Raw genomic sequence first — 25218 nt, forward strand, 5'->3', positions numbered from 1 at the left:
TGAGTTTTCTATTTGGGATACCTTGCATAATATTTAACAGTAAAATAACATTTAAAAGGAAATGCAGAGATCAAATAAATCTAGTCTTAACTGGTAATATAAGTATATTGCACTATCTCAACCCTATATGGTGAAGTAAGGGTATAACAAACAACTGATGTGGACAAGCAGTGAAACTCAAAGTACTGATGCTTTCATTTTCAAAAACAAAACTAATGAAAAACACAAACGTGGGGGGGGGGGGGATTTCAAAAGAAAAATGCTTTCATTTTGTGATGCCCTAACCAAATCCCTACAACAACATTCAGACAAATCTGTTTGACTTGTGGTAGTGTTACAGAAAGGGTAACTCTAAGTTACAGGGCTCAGGGTTAGGGGCAAGGCAGGGTAGGGTGAGCTCTGCTACCCTGAACCACCTTACTAATGTGTGCTAACCCTAACCACAACCCTGCAACTTACCTTACAAAAACTATTTTCATAACACTGTTGCTACACACGACACACAGACACAAACACACACACTATACTCAGCAACACACATGCACAACATTAAAATCTACCAACCTTAGCTCTTCCTCTAACCCTAACCTGGAAACACTTGCAATGCAACAGAGATAGCACGGACGCACACACACACACACACACACACACACACACACACACACACACACACACACACACACACTGCACTAAATTTATCTCCTTCCCTAGTCCTCACTCTAACCCTAATTTACAGACACCCGCCCCCCTATACACATGCAACAACACAAACACTCCTACAATCTAATGCTGAACATTTTGGAATATCTAAAACTTTTGACATTAAACTCACAAAAAAAAAGACACTTACCTTCCTCAAAATAGCATCCTTGTTCAGACCATTAAAACACAACTCCACTCAAACAACACTACAATTGAAAAAATCTACACACAACATAGTAAAATGTACACAGCTCTTTGTAGAATGTCCAGATTTTTGCCTCATATTTTTGGTCCTTTTCTCCTAAAATTTGTGGTTTTCTGGCAAATCACTAGCAAATCACTGTGGTCTGCAATCACAAAATAATGGCAGACATATGAGTTTCAGCCTTCATCTCCTTCAAAAAATTCATGCTACTGTAAAAGCTGTTATTCTATCAACTTTCTAAGCTTGTAACAGCAATATTTAAAAAATGTCCCTATTTTTGGACCTTTGCCCCGTATTATTTGTGGCTTTGCCCAGATTTCTTGCACTAAGAGGTTGAGAGGTATGGCCACTATACTGGCTGGCTAGCTGGCCTGCTTACTGATTTGCTCCCTCTCGGACAGGCTGGCTTTCTTTAATGCTTGCTGGCTGGTTTGCTGGCTGCCTTCCTTTCTGGCTTGCTTGCTGGCTGGCTTAAAAAAAAAAAAAAAAAACAGATCCTTCTCTCTCTCTCTCTCTTTTTTAAAATGCTACTGTTATACCTCTCAGCCGTCCAGATTTTTGCAGAATATCCAGATGTTTCTCACATTTTTGGTCTGTTCCTTATAAAAGGTGTGGTTTTCTGACAAATCAGCAAGGACTGAAATCACTAAATAATGACATGCATTTGAATTGCAGACTGACTATCTTTTACAAAATACATGCTAACACAAACCTTATTATTCTAATAACTTTCTAAGTTTATAAGAGCAATATTTAAAATTTGTCCCTACTTTTGGGCCTTTGCCCCCCATTATTTTAGGTATTGTACAGATTTATTGTGCTAAGAGGTTGACAGGTATGGTCATCATTGCAAAAGTGCTGATAATAACATGGTCTAACGGCTGTGGAATTTGTAGAGCTCTTCCTTATGTGAGCCTCTGCCCCTACACAAAATTTTAGCCAATTGCTGAACTATTTTCACCACCCATACCTGACAGGGAACATCTCACCCTGAAGGTCCGAGATTGTGACATCACAAATGAAATTCTGAACTGCCAAGAAAAAGTACTAAGTACATGCAGCTTTTTCTTGGCAATTTAGAGATTCAGCAAAAGTAGGACTTTTTGTGACCCTCTGCTTTCTGAAGTGGATGATGGGATTGTTAGATTCAAAATGTGGGTGTCCCGCTGATAGCGGGACTGGTGGCAAGTCTAACTACATTAGCAAGCAGGTCACAGGAGACAGGTCAACAAAGCTGCTGTATAGACAATAAGACTTTACAAGCAGGCTTTGAACAGGAACTTTAGCCAATGATAGAGGAAAGTAATACTAAACCGAAAGCACATGGGATGAATCTCAGTACAGACAAGACTGTTTTCACGGCAGCAAATGGGGGAAGTCAGAAGAAACTGATAACTGGAAAATAGTGGAACATGTTAACAGCTTCAAGTATCTGGGCAGGGTGGCTGTGGAGATAGGAAGCCTGAATGGTGAATCAATATCTAGAATTAGAAGAACAGCAGCCTACTAGCATAGAGTATCAGGGGTAATACATGATAGAAGACTGCCAAAGAACCTGAAAATTAAGGTGTACAAAACTGTGCTGTAGGCAGTACTTTTGCATGGTACAGAAACTTGGGCAGTGAAGGCAGAGCAGTTGAGTAAGCTAGAGGTGATAGAAAACAAGTGCCCAAGACAGGTGGCAGGATGCATACTATGGTACAGATGAAAAAATGATGACATCAGGGCAGCAGCCAAAGTGGCTCCAACTATAGAGAAGGTCAAAGACAACAGATTATGTTGGTTTGGCACATATGCAGGAAAGCAGAAGATGATTTACTGATGAAGATTTGGGTGAGACAATAAGAAGGCAAGAGGAAACAAGGATGCCCAGCAAAGAATTGTGCGAGAGAAGACATGCGACAGTCAGAAGTGACTGCTGAAGAAGGTAGGAGAGATGTAATGAAGCAAAAGGGATGATAACAGTAGATGCAACACCTAGCCTGATCTCATGCAGAAAATGAGGAAAAAGGGGGATGATGATGAAATGTTTATTAGTGGCAATTCCTGTGGGAAACCTCTCTAGGTGATACAGAAATACTGTACGTCTTAAAGAAACAATTCTATTTATAATAACACTCTACTTACAGCAGAACTATATACATTGCTTCAGTTTTGTTTTACAATATTGAAAACCACCACACTATGTAAAACTGACCCCACCCCAGCTTGAAACCCTCAGTTTCAGACCCACTAGATGGGAGGCCATTTACATTCATTGTGATGGATCGAATGTGACTGAAGCTTTACAGTAAAATTAAAAAGTTGCATGGAAAGTGCTTACCTACAAAATAAGTATTTCTGTCCTGTTACTTATGTAGCCACATTGGGTACATGGCCTGTGACCAATGTAAAGTCCTTGCCTATAAGATAATACTTCAGTAGTGAAGGTACCTACTTGATTGCTGAGAATTCTCACAAGATAGTATAATACTTGATCTCTGCTCTGCTTAGTGTGTGACTTTATATTGGGTGTTCTTACTTGTCTACTTCACCCTGTCGAAGGCCGACAATATCAAAGCTGATATTGTCAGCACCAAAATGTCGAAAGTGAAAGTCATCGCGCGTGTAAATGGAAATCTCCATAAGAGGAGATTTCCATTTACTGCAATGTAGTGTGATCTTGGAGCTGCTATATTTAAGTAGCGGGGTGTGTGGGGGGTGCAGGGGGGCTTGCCCCCCTGCATAGAGCAATTTGTGTTGTGTTTGGGTGTTTTTTTTTTGTGTGTGTTTGATGTTCAGGGTTTCAACATTTTCTTGTTGATTATTATGCTGTCGACAGTTTGAGTTTTCGACAGCGTAATATAAACGCATTCTTACCACTCGAAATCCTGTGAAAACAAAGTTTCCAAGCTAACATCTGATGCATCAGTATAAACTATAAAGAGTTTACTGCAATCTGGTGATACTAAAACAGGTTCTGAACACAGCACTTAATTTCTTTAAAAGCATGATCTGACACTAGCATTCAATTTACTTTAAAGGGTATCTTCCTTTTTTATCAAATATGCAAGTCAGCACAGTAGATTTTCAAAACGGAATAAAGATTTGATAGCACACAGCTAAACCCAAGAATGCCCTCTCTTGTTTCTTAGCACCTGGAATGGGCCATCTTTTTACTGTCTCATTTCTTTTTTTTCTTTCTGGGGCCAGACGAGTCCCTTACCTATTACATATTCAAAATATTTAATCTCTTTCAAGCTTAACATGCTGTTGGAGGCAGCACTGCACAGATTTAAAAAACTGGCAGCATTACAGCTCAGTTGAGGCTTTAGATGAACTGTAATTTCATGTTCCACTACTAAACCTCAACTGACAAAAAAACAGAGGAAAATGCAAAAATTCAAACTGAAAGCATTTTTTGTACAAGAGCAATTCCTGATAGGCAGGGGTAAGCCTTCAAACTCCCCTAACTTTTACATACGAACTCCATGACTGCACAAACACGAAAATGGGAAAAATATCCCAACAGAAAGGAATAATCGCCAGAGTCTTCCTAGAAACCACAGTGGCAGTGATTTCCTGTGGAAAACAGGGATTGCAATTATCAGGATAACCAATTACTGTTAGAAGATCCAGGGAAACACACACAGAATATTTAAAATAAAGTAAAACAACTTTAATCACAACTTAACACATGATACATAGAATAAACGTTAAGCACTTTCATTCACTAAAGAGTAAACTTCATCAGAACAAAACACATGGTTTATTATTTAGTGACCAAAAGTGCTAAACTTTTACTCTACGTATCATACACTGTATGTGCACACACACACACACACACACACACACACACACACATATATATATATATATATATATATATATACTTTCTCGACAACCAGAAGCTCGAACCCATTTAAGTGAAAGTGCACTAAATCAAAAGTGCACTTTCGCTAAAACTGGTTCTCCAAAGCACATTACGGTGGTGATAAGGAAATATATCCTTTTCCCCACTGTAGTGCAATCACGGAGTTAGTATATTTAAGTAGGGGGGTGTGGGGCGGTATTTTTTTTTTCTTCCAGTTCGGAGAACCAGCTTTTGTGAAAGTACACTTTCGATGTAGTGCACTTTCGCTTTAATGGGTCTTGATGTTTCTTGTTTGAGATTGTGAAATTTCAATCAAGAACATAGACACACACACACACACACACACACACATATATATATATATATATATATATATATACACACACACACACACACACACACACACACACATATATATAAGAATGTATATAAATATCTGCCTTGATTTTTATTGTCAATAGATTATCAACTTTGCAAATTAAATCAGGTCCAAACTGTTTTTTTTTTTTTTTCAAACTCAAGCTAGAGGATTTAAGTAAACAAAGTATTTAACACTGTTTACATTACAATTTTCATTTTGTAAAGTGTTTACCTTATCAATGAAAGGAGATGGAAAGAGTTGGTCTTGGTGACTAATGACTAGATGTATATTTTTGAATTGTTTACAGGAATAAGTATCTTGATGTAATTAGTTTGTGCTTAATTCTGTGTATCCTGGAGAAAGTTAATAACGATTAGTTTAAAAAAGTTAAATCCACGTCAGCTGTTCTTTCTTGCAATTGCCACACTTCACATTGTCATTTAAAGATTACTTTCTGAAAAATAAAATGCATATGCTCACATCACATTGCACAGTTTTATGTTTTTAGTTTGTTTGACAGTGAAATTAGGTCAGGAACCATGCAACAGTAAATTATCTTGCTGTGGAAATTTTTAAAAAAAGACGCCAATGCTTCCACAGCCTTAGCTATCTTCAGAAAAGTGTTAGAAAACAAAAACAGCTTCAGAATTGTTCAGAAATAGATTAAATGTGTTTTTCAATTCTTAATTGTAATCATCAAGCCATTCTAATGATAATCCAACTTACAGAAAACAAAACAAACCTGATATGCACAATGTCAGATAAAATGGATTGAGAAAAGGCTGTCAAGAAGGAGCAACCTCCAACCCTAAACAGAGCTTTCTTCTTGCTACAACCGGGCCCTCTTACTTCCAAGACATTGTGGTTTCTACTTCAATGTACATTCTTGAATACACACACAGAAATTCACCAGGACGGCTAAGTGTATGTTTACAAACAGCAAGCACTTGACTTGTTATGGTAATTTATGGTCACTATCCAAAGAAAATGCTCTGACAACCAAACAGTGTGAACTGCACTATGTTTAACATCTTAAAGTTATTTTGTTCCACCCTGATATAAGCACAGCTGGAACTTAAAGCTGCATTTTGCCTTACTTTGTTACTTTGGTATGCTATCTACTTTGGTGAGGATGGACAGCAAGCAATACTTCCAGTACCGACACTGCGGTACAATATAAGGTGTGCTGCACACCTGAGTGACCTGTCCTTTGGATGAGGTATTGAACCGAAATCTCATCTGCATGAGTTGGTGTGAGCTCAGGTGTATTTAAAAGATCCAATGGTACCTATAGAAAAGACTATGGATCCTTTATTTATATAATTTTTCTTAAAGCATCCTCATTGTTATTCTTACATAACTGATTCTCACCCTTCTTCCATAGCTACAATCCAGTTTTTCACAATATATCTACGAAAATCCATTTCCCATTAAACAAAATTTCATTCAATATCTTTCATTCCAAGTAACGCATATTACATCAAATAAATTCTTAACTTCCCTTCTCATATATTCTTTCTTCTTTTTATATCAATACATAATCATATTTATATCTATAATGTTTATGTCAATATTCTCAAAGAAATTTTCTTCGTACAACTTTTTCTAGAATTTTATCACTGTTTTACATTTCAAAAAACCTGCTTTCTTGTTGCTTCCTCATCACAAAATAAATATACTCTTTCAACTTTCTTTTTTACTTGGCATATTCCCCTTTACTGATAACTTATTTATTAAAAGACTCCATATGAAATCCTGACACACTACTATCTTGGCACGCCAATTTTTCCTTTACTTTAATAGATTTAATCACTTCTTTCGTTAAATTTTCCCATGGATTTACATAATAATATTGTTTTATTACATTATTATTATGCCATGCCCTTCTATCCTTTGCTATATCATTATTTTTTATTTTCCATGTTAGTATTTTGTTCTTGTTAATTTTTAATTTCTTCATTTACATGCTCTTTTTCTCATCATTTCCCAGAACTTTTTGTACTTATATTTAAAAGTTCTCATATTAAATTTCTCATTCTCTACCTTCACCCATGTTAATACTCTATACAAGTTTAAAGCAGAATAAACAAGTGGATTTAGTAACCACAACCCCCCTTCATCTTCACTAATAAACAACAAACCTCTTTTCAATGGGTTTAATCTTGAACCCCATAAGAAAGAAAACAGCAGCAGAACTTCCTTTTCATTATTTTTTGCGATCATATAAATATTTGACATATATGCTATTTTCCCCATAATACAGAATTCACCAGATAAACCTTTTTCCTGAATGTTAATCTACACAACCTCCACATATTTCTCTCATTTATTTTTTTATCAAACCCTCCCATTGTATTATAAGTAATTATTCCCAGATCTTATCCCTAAAGGACACATCATTCATTGGAAAATACCCCCCAACATTTTACTACGTCAACTGCACCCTTACTTTTATCTTTATTCAAGGTCATTCCCATTCCCTTTAAACATCCATTCAGATAATCCAACATTTCCCCTCATCCATATTTTGTTCTGAGCAACTACATGCACAGTATATATGTGTATGTCAAAACTACTGGAATCATCCCCTCCTTTTGCATCACATAGCTTGTATCTTTCATTTTACAAGCTACTTCAGTCACTGTCACATTTACTATCAATGCAAACACTATTCCATTCATGGGACATCCTTGTCCTCTGCCATACTTCATGCACATTTCTTTGCTCAGCAACCCATTTACTTAAGACTGTCACTTTATTTTTTTGATATGCTTACATACACACGCACACACACTCATAATTCTGTTACTTATTCCATACCTCTCCATAACATCCAACAAAGCATTGTGTTCTAGTGTAGCGAATGCCTTGCAAGTATCACCTACCACACCCTCCCTTTTATGTATATCATCCAGAATTTCTCTCGCAACTAGTAACAAGTCTTGACATACAGTCTTCCATAATATGCCTCATCCTTCTTTCCATTCCCATCTGTATTATTCTCATAAAAACATTATAATCTGTGTTATTTATTGTGATGGGTCTCCATTTTCCATTTTATTCTTCTCATCTTTCTACCATATAAATTTTAATATTCAGTTATATAACCCTTCATAAACAAACCCTGCCTTCAACTAGTCATTCAGTATATTTATAAAACATTCTCTTTGCCAATCCATTAACGTACTGCACATTCCATACCCTACGTCTTCCAGGCCTGATGCTGAATCATTTACTTTCCTAAGTAATTCATCCATTCACTGCTTGTAATTTTTTTTAATTATTCCTTAACTCATTCTGGATTTTTTTAACATGCCATTTCTTTCTCATTTTCCTTCTTTTTGCACTTCCCGCATGCTTTACTACAATACTCATAATACGCTCTTCTGTTCTTTTTACCTTTCCTTTTATATTTTTATTTCCAAATATGCAGAGAGCAACTCCCTTCGCACATGTAAATATCTCTACTAAACAGCAATGCCTTTATTTTTCTCATTTTCTTTTATACGTTGCTTTTTCCATATCATAGCACTCGCTTGTACAATTCTCTACATTTTCTAATACATTTTCACATACTTCACCTTCTCTTCCTTTCTATTATTATTCTGCCACTGAAAAAACACTTTCTATACTTTTTTTAAATTCAGCCCACAGTTAAGACCATTTTTTTATAGAAGTCCATCACAGTTATTAATTTATTAAAACACTTTTAATTTGATCCTGAGATCGCCTTACCTCTTCTCTCCTCTCTCAACTTTCATTTCTCGCATTATACTAGTATTTTCTTTGAACTATGCTATTCGGATAAGCTGATATGTCTTCTCTTTTGCATTATAAGTAATATCATTGTTTAAATAATACTTATTTAATGTTCTCTTGATTCTTTTAATAAATTCTCCATTCTAGCACATAACATTTTCTATCACTCTTTTCCAAATCCTTTAAAGCTTCTATACACACTGTTTTATAATTCTTTCCACTTTTTGTACAACTGACTGCCATTCTAATAACATTTTTTATATTTTTCTTTAAAAGCTATCCACTACTTGGACAAGTTTTTATCATACATTCTAGTGGAAATATGATTTTCCAAAACTATATACTTATGTTCTCTCTGTTTTAATCCCATAACTTCTCACTTATTCTTTATATTTCTTTTCCCAATCAGACATACTTATTTGCCTGTATCTCTATCCATATGGCTTAGTGATCTGAAAAGCCTGTTACAACTGTCTGTCCCTCAGCTAAATGTAAACCTTGTGATACTATAGCAATAACCCACGCCTGGGTGTGGGTAATGCTGGATTTATGCACTGTTGGTGTGGTTTGGTCATGGGGGCGAGAAAGCAAGATCTCCGTTGCTTTTTAAAGTGTCTCGCTATGTTAAATGGGTTTAACATAGCGAGACAGCTTTAAAAAAAACAATGGAGAAGCTCTGTTGCTTTTTTAAAAGCTGTCTCACTATGTTAAACTCGTTTAACATAGCGAGACAGGTTGTAAAAAGCAACGGAGATCTTGCGTTCTCCATTGCTGTAACAAAAAAAAAAAAAAAAGAGTTATACGACCTTTTTCCATTACTATAACTCTGATTTACACCGTGCACGCTGATCAATCAGCGTGCCCATTTTGGAATATTAATGGGGGGTCATTTTATAAAGTACAATAATCTATTTCAGTCTTATATACACCTCAGCTATACTCTCCACAAATTATTATTCCAAATCTTCAAATTGCCATATTTTATCTCTTCAAAAAAGTTTTTAACATTATTTCCTCTATTTCTTTCCTCTTTAATCACAGTTAAAATCTCCCTTTAATATTCTTAACTACTACATCATCCAGATTTTTATAAAATAAATGTTCACTTTCTTTACTTGCAACATAGGCATACAATGCTATAATTCTATATACTTGATTATGCCATCTGAGATCTACAATAGTTAATATTCCCCTCACTACCAATATTAAAGTTTTCACTGGCTTCCTACAAATTACAACTGTGCCAGAACATAGTTCTTTTACTAGGTTCAATATTGCATTTCTTCCCCAAAGTTTTGTTTGTAATCTCTCTTCTTGTGTCAAAAATCTCACATCTAATATTATGTCAGCATCACACTTACTACACCAATTTAGGATGTCTATCCTTCTACTTATATTTTAATAGTTACATTTACTGAAAGAACTCCAAATTAGTATTTATGTCTGTGTTGCAGCTTACCAGATACTATGTAAATTTAAAGTCTTTATCTCATTTGCATTATCCATTTCCTTTCTTTTTCTCTTTTATACTTATCTTTTTAAATTTTCTTTTTCCTGTCTCATTCTTTTGCCAGTAGAATTCTTTTTACCTTTCACTAATATTCAGTTTATATATTCCTCATCACATATTTCAGAACATTTTTCTGTAATACATTCTATTTCATTTTTCTCTTTATCCTTATCTTTATTTTACCGCAACCTTTCTTCCGCATTTCCTTTTTATTTTTAATTGGGACCATTTCTTCTCTCCATATACTATCCTCACTTTTGTTTTCTTTTTCATCCTTTTCTCTAAATTACAATCCATCCAGAAATTCTCAATTTTGCTAATTTTATAACATTTCAATCCACACATTTTTGATCATCTTTTCTAAACGAAAAAAAACATGTTTTAGGTTGTCCCCAGTATTTTACAAACCACTGTTACCTTCTACATTTGTTATACTAGGGATATGAACATTTTTTTTATTTCTTTATTTTCAGTGCAATATGACAGTTCTTCCACCAGTCCATAATTCCCTGTTATCATACACTTTGCTAATGTCCATAACTTCTTCAGTTTCTTTAAATTCCTATTTAACGACTGTTTTTCAATTTCAGTTTGAAATTAAAAAAGCATTTTCTTTTTTGTTTTTCTGTGAAATGCTTTAACCACATATGAGTTCCATGCATAAAATTTATTTTTTTTCATACTACCCCAAAACATTTTCCATAACACAGCCAGTCTCAAAAATAATGTCATAAAAATGTCTCTATGAATAGGAATAAAAGTTGTTACCTTACGAGCCTTCACTCCCAATGGGACCATTAAATTATCCCAAATTTTATACCTGTCCATTTCGTCTTCTCTCTGTTCTGAATTTTTACCACAAATTTTCTTTGATTATTGATATTCCTTTCCTCTGTTCATCTCTTATCACTTTTCTTGAAGCTTCCTTAATAGTCTCAGCATATGATTTCGTTTTCTTGTAGTCTTCTTTTAAAATGGCTTCTGATTCTGCCAATTGGATTTTGTCCAGAATTTTAACCCATAAAACATCTTTTCCACTCTCTGGCTCACTCTACAACAACAATTCACCCAAAATATCATCATGCAACCCAAACTGGAGGGTTGTAATAAAACAGCCACAGTTGTTTTGAACATTTGCTTTCGATGAAATAATTTTTTGAAACAGCTCCTCAGAATCCTGTAAAGTCTCAGATACCACACTGGCATTCACATCAGTGTTTTCTGCCATCTTTGATCTCCTTGTGTGCTGCTCTCTCAGCTGCCATGGCATTAGGATCAGAACACGCATTTTCCTAATGAATAGGGGAAATTCTCTAGTGCTATTCCCAAATTTCCCTTAGTAGTAGAAATACCACCATGGGTATACCCTGAAGAGAGGCCACTAGCCTAGAGAGACTAACCTAGTCATCAAAGGATAAATAGAATAAAATAAAACATAAATATTTTTAAGTACTCTTGTCTACTTGTTAGTAAAACATTCTGACTATAAAGTATAAATTTATTTTACTTTGGATTTGCTCAAGTGTTCCAGTTTATAAGCGTACAGAATGACGTGAACATAATTTATAGAAAATGAAAAGAAACTGTAGAAGCAGACATTTATGCTTAACCTTAAGCTTATTGCATATCTAAATTCTCAAAGCTAATACTGAGTAAAAAACTGTGATCTCTGGGCTAATTCTACTAAAGAATAAAAGGTGGTTAAAGAGCAAATGTAAAAATATTAGATAACAGAGACACAGAAAAACAGAGAGAGAGAGAGAGAGAGGGAGACCATCACTTTATAATCTTCTGAATGCTGCAAGCTATTCTCAAATGTGTTGTTCTAATAACTTCTTTGAAAAACACTGGCTGTAGTTAGGCAGAAAATAGACAATTCAGTATGATTCTTAAACCAAGTTACAATGTTCTGACAACTTTATTTTTTAACACTCTTGGGTGAGTTTTCTGTATTTACACTGTCAGTAACTGTAACACCATTCACTTCTTACATTTGCTTTTTTACAAGGATAATTCACTGTCCATCTTCAAGTGGTGATGATGACAAAGTACATTCACAGGTAATTACCAGGCATGCACTCCAGTAGACCATTAGCGAGACTAGCCCAAATTCCCAACTGCTGCAAAACACTGTCTGGATAAGTGACTTGCTCAAGGTCACACAGTAGGGAGAAGAAATCTGATGAAATCAAGCCCTGCACCACAGGAAATAACGTGGTGACAGCTCTCTGCCCTAGTCCGCTGCACCACTCGTCAGACAAACTGATTGTCAGAAGTAGGATTTCAACCCACTACTTCCAAGGAGACTGTGACCTTAACACTGCACCTTGACCATCCTGACAACTACTAAAACAGTGTGAACAGGAATTTGAATTCTGCACCTCTGACACCAAGGACAAGCCCTCAACCACTGAGCCAAGCCAAACTAAAGGTTTTGAATCTTGCACCCTTGATATAGAAACAGCATGATTAACTCACTACATTAACTAATCCATTTAAATAAAGCTCCATATTGTCAATGAATGTTGTGTTATCTTTTGCATTTACCTATGCTACCATCAACTCAGACAGATGGGATCTTAGTTTGCTGTCTCATCCAAAGGATTGCACACTCAGGAGTGTTTCACCCCCCACTCCACCCTCACCCCCTTATGCTGCACTGTATTGTCACTACTGGAACATCACTCTGACTATCTGGTGTGGGAATAAAGCACACAACCTTCTGATCTTCCAATACCAAAGGCAAGTGCATAGCTGTCAACTAAATCAGGACAAATCTCAACAGACAATCATTAGCACTTTTAAAATATTAGTATTATTAACCTTAGACATTGACAGAATAAGGAGATGTGAATTGAAATACTTTATCCAATGTAAAAGAAGTCTATAACTCTTAATTCTTGCCATTATTTATTAAGTGTCATTCATCACCTTTTCTCCAAAAGACACCAGGTTTAGGAAGGATTAAAAAGGACAAAGCTAAAATTTGAAATAAAATTAGGGATAACTGAAAGGTACAGGCAAGTGTGCCACCTGCCCAGCTACTGTTGCAGTACGCAATCATTCACTTTTCTCTTCTGACAAATGACAACTGTAATCTAGCTTATCATAAAAGGATGTCACTGAAATAATACAGCCTGATTTGACACACTTCTTGTGCAAAAGTTTTCCATAGTTAGACCTTTTCTGCAAAAATCCTGCTCTTCTGTGTCTTTACAATTTTTTATTACTAATCGTGGATTTCTTTGTCACTCACCACTGAGAGTCTCACTTCTAAAAGAACACTATGACCAGAATAGCTGCTCATTTAACTCCATGATTAAGAAATCAATTAATGAATGAATGAATTAATTAATTAATTAATTGTCTACCTAATGCATTACAAAACAGCAAGTGTGGCTAGTAATATAATGCAATCTAAAGAATGAAGCTCCTGCAGGTGAATGAAAGGAGAGTTGTAGGCATACATCTTACCATGGACTCCTCACCTGGAATATTTTGCCCAATTGTAAAGAAGAGCTAAACATAGTGCATATGTAGAAATTACAATACAGATTAATATTTTAATAGAGAAACTCATAAATGTGATGCATCTTTCAGACCAGAGTTGGATTTCCAGATGCTCCACTTTCATAGATTCTAAGAAATTAATTTAATGAGGCAAAGCTCTTTGTTATCTGTGGAATGGGACACAAATGTCTTATATATTATGTTTGTTAATAATCAGTACATTAACAACGTAGCCTACTGTACACGAAAAAGAGATTGATGGAACACAATTTGTACTTTTTAGGATTCTAAAGAAGAAAAAAGCTTATTATCCACTTCAAGGAAAGAACAGACAATATAAAAAGGCGGATGCCTTATGCAAAAAAAAAAAAACACATAGGCACGTGACATACAATACAGGTGAAGAGTTTAAAAAGCAAAAGTAAACAAAACTACACTGAAAACATGTTATAAAATAATGGTAAACTAGACAAGAGTCAAAAGTTTTATGCACGTGAGACAAGATACTCCCTCAAAATAGTGAGGACAAAGTATTAGCTGAGAAAGCTGCTCAAGGGTACTGTGCAAAGGAAGAGATGTTGATCATGTAAGGAATATCTGAAACTGGAACAGGTGGAGATGCCCCACCTTACCAAGCACAAAACGCATATATTTGAATTGTTCTGCTACATCCTCTTACTACTGCCCTACTATCTTTCAGAATAAATACCTCGCTTACAAAGTTGAGGCTGTACTTACCTACTGAAACCAAGGTTTCATAGTTCTGCAACATCACTTCCCTGTGAAGCTTCTTATCTTGTTTTGTTAACATCTGCCACTCCTCTTCTGAAAAAGTGACAGCAACATCCTCAAAGGTTTCTGGTACCTGCAAAGGACACAGAATGTGGTTATTGACTGAAACATAAAATCTACAATTTTCATCAGAAACAATTACCATTTGTTTCTATTTTATTTATTGAGTAGGTAGGCAGAGTGGACCAAAAAAACCCTGTTTTAGCCATGTGCTTGCTACCGAACAGAATAGCTTTCTACACTGGATGACAGACAAAACTGAAAGTAATACCATTTATCTGGTTATGAATTCAACAGCTTAGAATTACATGCTGTATACAATATTTAACAACATGATGACTTCTTAGCATTTAAAGTAATTGATTGTATTCTGATACAGACAGCTGTCAGTTGGGATAATATGCACCTCATCACTCAAACAAAAATTAGGCATCGTTTAAGAGGGCCCACCCATGAAGCTTGCCATAGTTTTAGGAAGATGGTGTTGAATATTTGCACTTATCTGCTAATAAGCCACACCATTCCCAGGCACTTTTTGAGTTAGGGCTTTGAATTCCTCCCATGTCCAGTCTTTGAGACTTTTTTGACTTACCAGTTAACTATTTGGTGTGAATGGAAAGATATTGTTCCATTGAAGAACATTAAACAAATACTGAGGTACATCATCACAGACTGACTGAGATATAACTTGTTTTCATTCTACCAGCATTAGTTTGGAAAGCACATCTCTCTACAGTCTTTTAACGGGAAGTACATTACTGTTTTTTATGATGCAGCATTTCTTGTGATCATAACAGTTAAGAGACAATGGTCACTTAAAGATTGGGGAGTGTAGTCAGAGTTCAAATGAATTTCCCACAAACTCCTGTGATCTAATCTAATACAATGGTGAATGCCAGTGAGGGGAATAGGCTTGGCGTGATCAGTAATAATTTATGACTCAGAGAATTCAGCTAATGTGCTGAAGTCATCTAAGCCAGCAAAAGCATATCAGTAAAGAAGTACAGTTGTGTAAAATCTTACCATAACAGTAGATGTCCTTCTCTTTATTGCTGCAGTATTCTTTAGTAAAGAGATCCTCTGCCAAGGGTAGCCCAACGTCTGGCCAGTATACCAAAATATTAGGTTTCCTAGGATGTCATATGTCACACACATGCTCCCTGCTCACAGGGTAGGGCAAAAAAATGACATACGGACATATAATACCTCAGAACTAAATAGCCCTAGAAGAAACAACAGCTCATGGAGAAGAGGAGAAACATGTGCATCCAGAAGGAAAAAAAGAAATAAAAGGAGAAGAGAAAGAGGGGGAGAAATACTGCAACAGTGAAGAGCAGGACATCTACTGTTATGGTAAAATTTTACTCAGTTGTATTATGCCCTTCCATATCACTGTTGTAGTATTCTTTACTAAAGGGAGAGTACAAAAGTTTAAGCGGGAACTTGGGGGGAAGGAAGGGCCAGAACAACCCTCCAGAAAACCATGCAGGATAGCTCTGGCAAAGCCAGCTCTTGTTCTGGAAACAACATCCAATTTGTAATGCTTAGTAAAGGTATGGACAGAGGACCAAGTAGCAGCCTCAAGGATGAAACTGGTATCCAAGTCCAACCTTTGAAAAAAGCACCAGAGGAAGCCATAGCCCTGACAGAATGAGTCTTTACAGAAGCAAAAGGCTTTTCCCATGAAAGGAGTAACAAAACAAATGGCTTTAAAGGTCTATGAAGAAATGGTTTCAACCTATAGATCTACGATGAAAAGAAACAAAAGTTGCTCTGAGCTGCAAATGGCCTTAGTGTTATTAAAATACCTGAGCTGTCTATGTAGATCCAAGGTGTGAACAGCCTTCTCACTGGCAGACTGCAAAGCCAGGGAAAAAGGTGGACAGAGACAAGTCATTTACCACCTTAGGCATAAAAGAAAGATTCGTATGAAGAAACACCCTGACCTATAAAAAAAAAAACTAAAAAAGGAGGAGCAATCACAAAGGCCTGAAGCTCATACACTCTTTTAGCAGAAGTAAGTGCCAAAATAAGAACAGTCTTCCAAGTACAACGTTGCAAGGAAGTTGAAGAAGCAGTCTCAAAAGGAGACTGAGTCAACTTTTCAAGAACAAAATTAAAGGTCCCAGGAAGAAAGAATAGGTTTCTTGGGAGGCTTAATATGAAGAACACCTTTAAGAAATTGTTTGGCCTTGAGGCCAAAGGAGGGGATAAAGGCAAACAATCAGAAATAGCTGAAAGGTGAGCTTTAAGAGAAGAATATGCCAATCCAGCATGGAGCAATTCACACAAATAAGAGAACCAGAGAAGTCTGTGTGGAAAATGGATCCTGGTTACGAGTAAGGCACCAGACCAAAAATCTCTTCCATTTGGACAGATAAGATTTCCTGGTAGTGGGTTTTCTGGCCTCCTGCAGAACCCTAAGCACATCCTCAGGAAAAAAAAGGTGCCTAAAAGGGATCAAAACCCTATCACCCACAACTTCAGTTGAAGAGTGGGCAAGTGGGGATGGATGAGAGACCCCTTATCTTGTGTGAGTGGGTCCACTCTGTGAGGTAACCTGTAGTGATTGCCCTTGGCTAGGTGCAGAAGAGGAAACCAATGCTGTCTGAGCCAAAAGGAGTCACTAACAAGATTTTGGGGGAGTCTTTCTCTATCTTGAGCAGGACCCTCGGAACGAGAGAAAGGGGAGAGAAGGCATAGAGAAACATCCCCTTCCAAGAAAAAGCTAGGGTGTACACCTTCCAGACCAGAGCACACGAGACTGTGGTGCAGAAAACAGGAAGCTGTCTGTTTAAAGGGGAGGCAAAAAGATCTATCTGAAGAGTACCCCACTGATGGACAATGTCCAGAGAGACGCATCACTGTGAAGCATCCATTTGTGAGACTGTGTTATGGACCTGCTCGGAAAGTCTGTCACTATATTCTGCTCTGAAAGAATACATATACCATGAAGAGTCACACGATTGGACAGCTAATCCCAAACTTGAAGAGACAGCCTGCAAAGAAGGTAGGACTGTCTGCGCCCCTGCTTGTTTGTGCACCACATTACTGCAGTATTGTCTTTAAAGATTTTCAGAGCACCCAGGAAAAAAATCAGAATGAAATGCCTGAAAGCCAAAAAGGAGAGCTTTCATTGCCTTGATATTGATATTGATATGGTCTAACCTTTGATATGGGGGGGGGGGGCAGAGACACTGGACCCTGATGGGACCAAAAGAGGCTCCCCACCCCATGTCTGAGGCATCCAAAAAAGTTCCCAAGTAGAAACTTAGTACTGAAATGGAAGTTCTGGGTTGAGAGACAGCTGATGAATCCACCAGTGAAACTCAAGCTTGAGGCACGGAAGAAGAGGGACGAGAAAACCTAAAAGATGACAGTGTTGCAGCCGCCCTGACTTTAGGAACCACTGTAGTTTTCTCATATGGAGCCTGGCTAGAGGTACCATACGAATGGTGGAGGCCATGAATCCTTGAGCCCTGAGAAACTCCCTGGCCATAACTAAAACCTGAGGCAGACAGAGAGCCTTGGGAGGAAGCAGGGCAACCAGCATAGGGATGGTCTGGAGCCTGCAACCGAGAAACACATGATCCACAGAAGGAACCAGGACTGATTTCTGGAAGTTTACTGTAAACCCCAGGCTTTGAAAGAGACAAACAGTATAGTGAAGGTGTAGAAGCAAGGTCTTGGGAGAGGAAGTCTGAATGAGTAGGTCATCCAGATAAGGAAAGATTTGAACTCCTCTCATCCTGCAAAAACACAATCACAGGGCTGAAACATTTGGTAAAGATGCTTGGTGCAGTAGAAAGAACAAAGTACAGAACTGAAAATGTAAGGAATTAACACAGAAATGCAAAAACTTCCTGAAAAGGGGATGAATATAAGCATTTTTGAGATCCAAATAGACTAGGAAAGCTTGGAGAAGAAGAATAGGAAACAGAGTCTGAAGGGATAACATCCAGAAGAAATGGATTTTCAGAAAAGTTGTGAGCTGAGAGAGGTCCAGAATGGGTCTCCATGTACCTTCCTTCCTGGGAATCACAAACATTCTGGAATAAATCCATTCCCTTCTTGGGAAGGGGAAACAGCTTGAATGGTGCCTTGAGAAAGAAGACCCTGAAGTATTTCAGGAAAGACAGGAAACTGTTCCTGAGGGCGTTAAGTGGATGCCCAGAAAGGGAGGAAGGGATTTCCACACGATGAAGTATCCCTGATAGAGGATGGACAGGACCAAGAATCTTGAGTGATCCTTAAACAATTAGGAAGGCACAAAGAAAGATAAAGAGATAAAGGAAGCTGACTGAGGAAAAAGGGAAACAGACAGTCAGATGGGAACTGGTTCATGCTGAAAAGGAGGTTTTTGAGAAGTGGGAGTCCAAGTAGATTTAGCAGGAGGAATTCACCCAGAACCATTTTTAGCTTTGAGGTGAGGGCGAAGTTGTCTGCGAACAAAAACAGATTTAGAGGGAGAATTCCTTTGTTACTTGGGAATAGGAGAAAAAAATGAACTTAATATTTATGTGTTCATTTAATCCAGGTGCATTATCTGGCCCCAGTTTTATCTGCCAGTACACCTCTCTTGTTTCAACCTGTTTTTTTATAATTACCCCCTCTTTTGTCTATAGGTAGGGGTAATTATAAAAAACAGGTTGAAACAAGAGAGGTGTACTGGCAGATAAAACTGGGGGCAGATAATGCACCTGGTTTAAATGAACACATAAATATTAACTGTTATTAAGTAAGCTGCGGTGGTACAGCTGTAGCATTGTTGCCTCACAGCAAAAGGTTCTCCTGTTCGATTCTCAGCTGGAGTGCCTTCTGTGTGGAGTCTGCATGTCCTCCCCGCGGTCGAGTGGCCTCCAAAAGACATGCGTCAATGGGCGTGCCTTCGCTGAAGGTTGGGCATCAGGCTGGCAACTTGGCACCATAAAAATCTACTGCCAATCATTAGCGGACCAGAGTTCCGCTGTGGCGACCCCTAACCGGGAAAAGCCGAAAAGACAAACATTAAGTGTTATTAAGTGTTATTTAACAAATAGGGATTTAAAGGGTTAAATTTCCCTTTTGTTGTGAAGTGATTTTAAATTGATGTTTTAATAGACTCATTATGCAATTAATTAATTGTTTTAACATTTTGTATTTAACTGTTGTGGTGCAGTGGTACCTTTATTCTGAGGAAGGTTTTACGAAAGCAGAAATTAAATATTTGTACGCTAAAAGTTGGTTTGATCTTCTGTCTTCTGGTGGAATTTTTCAGTACATTTTCTTGGTTTTTCCACTCAGTCCTGTGGTGTACTTGGTTTTAAATAAATAAATGTTTGCAATGCAAAAAATGATATTTATTAATTTAAGTGATGCTCTAGATTCATAGTAACTAATTACTATAATCACAACAGAATACTCTGCAACAGTAAAACTGACAATGGGAAACTTTGATTGCAAGAAAAAACAGCTAAGTGTTTTTGTAGATAACAAACACCAAGCAGCCCCCATGCTAGGAGCTACACCAAGTCCCCACCTGTCTAAATATACTAACTCCAGGACTGTCCAGCCTAAGGGGCAAGAGGAAAACGTCCTTACAGCAACGTTTTATGACACAAAAAGAACTACTCCACTTTATATAACTAAATGGGACTTAGTCACGTTTAGCTTAATATACTTCATATATCTCAATGATTTTACATTCAATGTGCAAAATTATCTTTGATGAAAAGCATACATTATTTCATTAGTATGGTTTGCAAAGTAGAGCTAGGACAAAGACGTACTGTAACACTTCTCCAGAACACTTAAACTATCAAAGCTTTGCAATAACATTTACCCTACCAAATGCAGCTTCAGGTTTCAGTATTTAGTTATTAAACATGCAACCAAGTCATTTATTCATTCCATTTCAGCTGCAACTGTACATATGATAATGATAAAGTTATCATTGTGCTGTCCTGAAACTAAGTAGTTTGAATGTGGTTTTATCAAATAGTGAAGACAAAGATGAAGATTTTTGTAATGCAACTGCTTTTGAAGAATCCCAGCTTCAAATGTAGAGTACATTTCATTCTGACAAAAAAGATGAGTTCAAGCCACCAGTCTGAGCCACCAACTATATAGATCATTTGCAAATACATCAGATTATGAGAGTTGCTATACTAAATTAGGGGGAATGTGGGGTTTGGTAGTGTAACCTTTCATTAGCCATTTTTAAATTTAAATTCACCTCCTCTTTCCATGCACTGATTTTGCAGAATCACATCGTTTCAATGAGTTAAGTTTTGTGTAACAGGTATTTAAATGTATCTAAAAAATCTTTAGCGCATATGATTTTGCAACAACATGAAAACAGTCCTTAAGTGGAATGGTAGAATGTACCTTTTTCCAGCTACCTGACAAAATTCATGCAAGTCAAAGGCAACTTTATTTTATTCATGTAAATTCATGAGCAATGAACACATAAAAAAAAGTAAACAACTATTTCACCTTCTACATTCTGAAACAAAACGCGTGCAAAACCAGAAATGAAAAACATGCTTACTGTTAGGATACCAACAGCTTCACGTTGCTTGAGATCCAAGTTTTTGTTAGACGTCTCACAAGTGGCCACAATATCAGTTTCAATGCATTCGGATTTTATTTCCATCTCTTTCACAGACCCCACATCTCCATTCTTGAGTTGCAAGTTACCATCAGACATGTTAGAAGCAATAATATTAGGCTGAATGCAGTCAAGATTTTTGTCTCTCTCTCTCATATTTGCTTCGTCATTCTTAAGCTGTTGGATGAGCTGTTGTTCCTTGTCTTGGAGAAACTGGTGCAGTTTTGCAATTTCTTGTGTAATGCACTGTTCCAAACTAAAAACATCTTCCTGCAAAACAATGAAAACAGAAAGACATATGATAAATTGCTATACGGATGCAGTTGTCATTCATGTATTTTCCTGTCATAACAGCAACAGTGAAGATCAGTCCACAGACACAGAGGAATGGCAAGGCATCTGTCTGTGACCCTAGTGACCCTGGCATGAGTTCAAAATTGTGACCATCACTATGAGCAGTTGGGAGAGATGGACAACCAAGGATAATGTCCTGTTTAGGATAATATCCTCTTTGGAGAAGTGGAAGGGGGATCCTAGGATAAAGCAAAAGTTATAATAATGTGGTATTCTGAAGTTGAAAGGATGGATGGAGGAAAATGTGAAAAAAGAATATGTAGGCCTATGACTAGCTGATGTATCTGACCTTCTTCCTAGGCAGCCTTTAGTTTTGAGCCACCACTGAATAAACTTTTTCATAGGACATTTATTATAATGGGCAAGAGACCCTTCTCTTTAAACTTTTCTCGGTAATGATTTCTTTTGGACAGTTTTAGAGGGTTCTGCCTTAAATTGGTGGGTTTCCCTTTGGCTAATGCCACTAATTTGTAGAACAGAGAGCCTTTTTATTAAAAGGTGGTATTGTGCTCACAGGTGGAGGCATAATGGTTCTATCCTAACAAAACAGACACTAAAGATGATAGCCTACTTGTAGAATTTGTCTTTTCCAGGCATTATTGTTACAGTTTTTCTTGTGCTATCATAGATCTTGAACCAAAGCAATCCACACAGACAGCACAAATATCAAGAAGAAAACAATCTAATACTTGCAAGTATAGCAAAAACAGAAAAAAAGATAAACAAATGGGGCCAATATACTAGTGAATGACCATTTAATGTGGCAACAAAACAAAGAAGAGAGCATGAAATACAGTCTCTTTTTGCTTTGCAGTAGCTAAAGTCCTAGTGGGACCACATCCATGTTTGGGATATCAAGGAGACCTAAAAGTCAAACAGGAAAGATGAATTCATATCCACCAGTTCCACAGGGTAAGGAATTGTACTGTTCACATGCACCAGTAAGGAACTGTACTGTCCACATGCACCAATTCTATAATGGGGTAAGGAATTGTACTGTTCACATGCACCAGTTCCATAATGGGGTAAGGAATTGTACTGTTCAGATGAGATGCACCAGTTCCATAGGGTAAGGAATTGTACTGTTCATATGCACCAGTTCCATAGGGTAAGGAACTGTACTGCAACAGTGATCTCCTTTGTGATGGACATATAAATATTTTTACCCGTTTCTCCTGACGGCTACTAAACAATGAGTAATATGGGAAATTATATTTCTTAAAGAGGTAAGGTCCAAAGAAATTACATAGCCAAGCACCACTCTATGGAACATTTACCCTCTCAAGCGTGTCAATAAATACAGTTCAGACAATGTGATCAGATAATGCAGAAACCATCACTTGACTGTATTAAAAATTAAAGCAATAATTTTGACTAAACCACCCATTAGAATTTCTGTTTTCGTAGTTTGGGGCCTTTGTGGTTAGGGGCACTGCTAAAATGCAATCACAATAAAATTCCTACAGAGTGCTGCCTTTAGCTGAACCAGTGATGAGCGTAACATACTATTGTCATAAACTTTCTGGTGTTTTCCCACTCCTGGCAGCAAAAAAGGTGCGATTACTTGTGCAGCAAAATGGGAGCAGCATTATAACGATTCTTCTGTTGAAACTTTCTTCCCCACCCCCCTCATTGTGGTTTCTATTGCTTGTGTGTTGTTAACTCAAGGTTCCCTTAATTTGAACTGTTAATAGCAGCAGTCTGCATTTAAAGTGGAACAGCCGTACAAGACTTTCTGCAGATATATAGAGCTGAGTATATTTTTCTGCATTATTCTGTATTATAGAGCTAAATTGTTGCTTGGATATCTGTTGTCTTAGTGTTCTGCAAATATACAGAGATCAGTATATATTTTTTGGGTGTTATAATTTGCACTCTGATTCCTCACATCTCTGTTGAAACTTTCTTCCCCACCCACCTCATTGTGGTTTCTATTGCTTGTGTGTTGTTAACTCAAGGTCCCCTTAACTTGAACTGTTAAAAGCAGCAGTCTGCATTTAAAGTGGAACAGCCTTGCAAGACTTTCTGCAGATATATAGAGCTGAGTATATTTTTCTGCATTATTCTGTATTATAGAGCTAAATTGTTGCTTGGATATCTGTTGTCTTAGTGTTCTGCAAATATACAGAGATCAGTATATATTTTTGGGTTTTATAATTTGCACTCTGATTCCTCACATCTCTTGAAACTTTCCCCACCCCCCCTCCCTGTTCTGGTAGTAGTTTAAATTTGGTGGCTTTTGCAGTGCCCGCCCCACTGTAGATTTGATCTAGGACACTCCCCCAGTCCCATCTCTTTACCGCATTCTACCTAATAAACCCCTTCTGTGCTTGCTTTTAGTCCTTTTTAATTTAATTACATTTTTTCAAACTGTGTGTGGACTAATATTGCTACATACTCAAGTGTGTCAGCTTGCACTGCATGTGAATTGTTTTTACTACTGTTTTTGCTACTTTTCTGAAAAAAAAAAAAAATTGTAAGCCTGTTTCCTACCTTTCCTGTAATTATTGTTCCAGATACAGATTTGCTGTATCCAGGACTATTTGTAAGCCTCCAAGCCTTTCTGTGTTGGAGGGAAGCCTTCTAGCTTATCAGTAGGAGTGGTAAGCACTAGGTAACCTGTCTACACATAAGGAGTGGTTCTGGCCCAGAATTTGTAGTTATTGGCCGTTTGGGCGGTCTTCCATCTCTCTCAACTTTCTGATTTGAAGGCCTGCATTTGCACTTGTTTCTGTCTTGTAACTCCTGGGCCCATCTCATTTGCTCACTCAAAAAAAAAAAAAAAATCTGCTTTTACTGTATTTGTGTTTCTTCCTACTTTATTTTGCTTTTGCGTCATCTTAAAAGTACTCAATTGTATTTATTACTGCTTGGTGTAACTCATTCTAAGCCTTTTAGTTTAAAAACTTGGGCTTCAGACCAGTTGTTTTACATTAGGAAGGTGTGTGGTCTGCACTGTGGTTGCAGGACAGGTAGCTTATATCCTCCTAAGTTGGGAACTGCTGACTGAGGGCTCAGTGTCTGTTATTCTAAAAGTGTATTAATTCTGTTTTAAGCACTTGGGCTTCAGGACAGTTATTTTACATTAAAAGGGTTTGTGGTCTGCACTCTTGTGGGAGTAGAGGCTGGACTCTGCCCTTCTAGCTGGAATTTCTGGTTAAAGGCTTATAGTGCCTGCATATCTAAACTGCTTCTTACTGAAATTGGTACACCTTGTTTGCTGTAGCATAGACTAGATCCAGGCCTGCTGAATCTAGCTTTGTTTGTATAACCTGAGCACTAATCCAGGCATTCTTTAAAGTATTCAATTGTATTTATTACTGCTTGGTAGTAACTCGATTAAAGTGTAGCTATCATTCTAAGTCTTTTGGATTAAGCACTTGGGCTTCAGACCAGTTGTTTTACATTAGGAAGGTTTGTGGCCTGCACTGTGGTGGCAGGGCAGGTAGCTTACATCCTTCTAAGTTGCGAACTGCTGATTGAGGGCTCAGTGTCTGTTATTCTAAAAGTGTATTGATTCTGGTTTAAGCACTTGGGCTTCAGGCCAGTTATTTTACATTAAAAGGGTTCGTGGTCTGCACTC

At 37.2% G+C, this 25218-nt stretch overlaps 1 protein-coding gene across 1 annotated transcript in view; it reads right to left on the reverse strand.

The window, feature by feature from the left end:
* LOC122814364 (zinc finger protein 208-like) overlaps positions 1–25218 on the reverse strand; it is a 441663-nt gene that overhangs the window by 361642 nt on the left and 54803 nt on the right. Inside the window, exons 4-5 of the mRNA XM_044086948.1 lie at positions 21222–21551; positions 14639–14765 (exon numbers count right to left, since the gene is read on the reverse strand). Of these exons, the coding sequence (XP_043942883.1) occupies positions 14639–14765; positions 21222–21551 (457 nt within the window). The remainder of the gene's footprint in view (positions 1–14638; positions 14766–21221; positions 21552–25218) is intronic.

Source organism: Protopterus annectens, chromosome 10.part0 (assembly GCF_019279795.1).
Source record: "Protopterus annectens isolate FY-2018-M chromosome 10.part0, PAN1.0, whole genome shotgun sequence".
Lineage (NCBI taxonomy): Eukaryota > Metazoa > Chordata > Ceratodontiformes > Protopteridae > Protopterus > Protopterus annectens.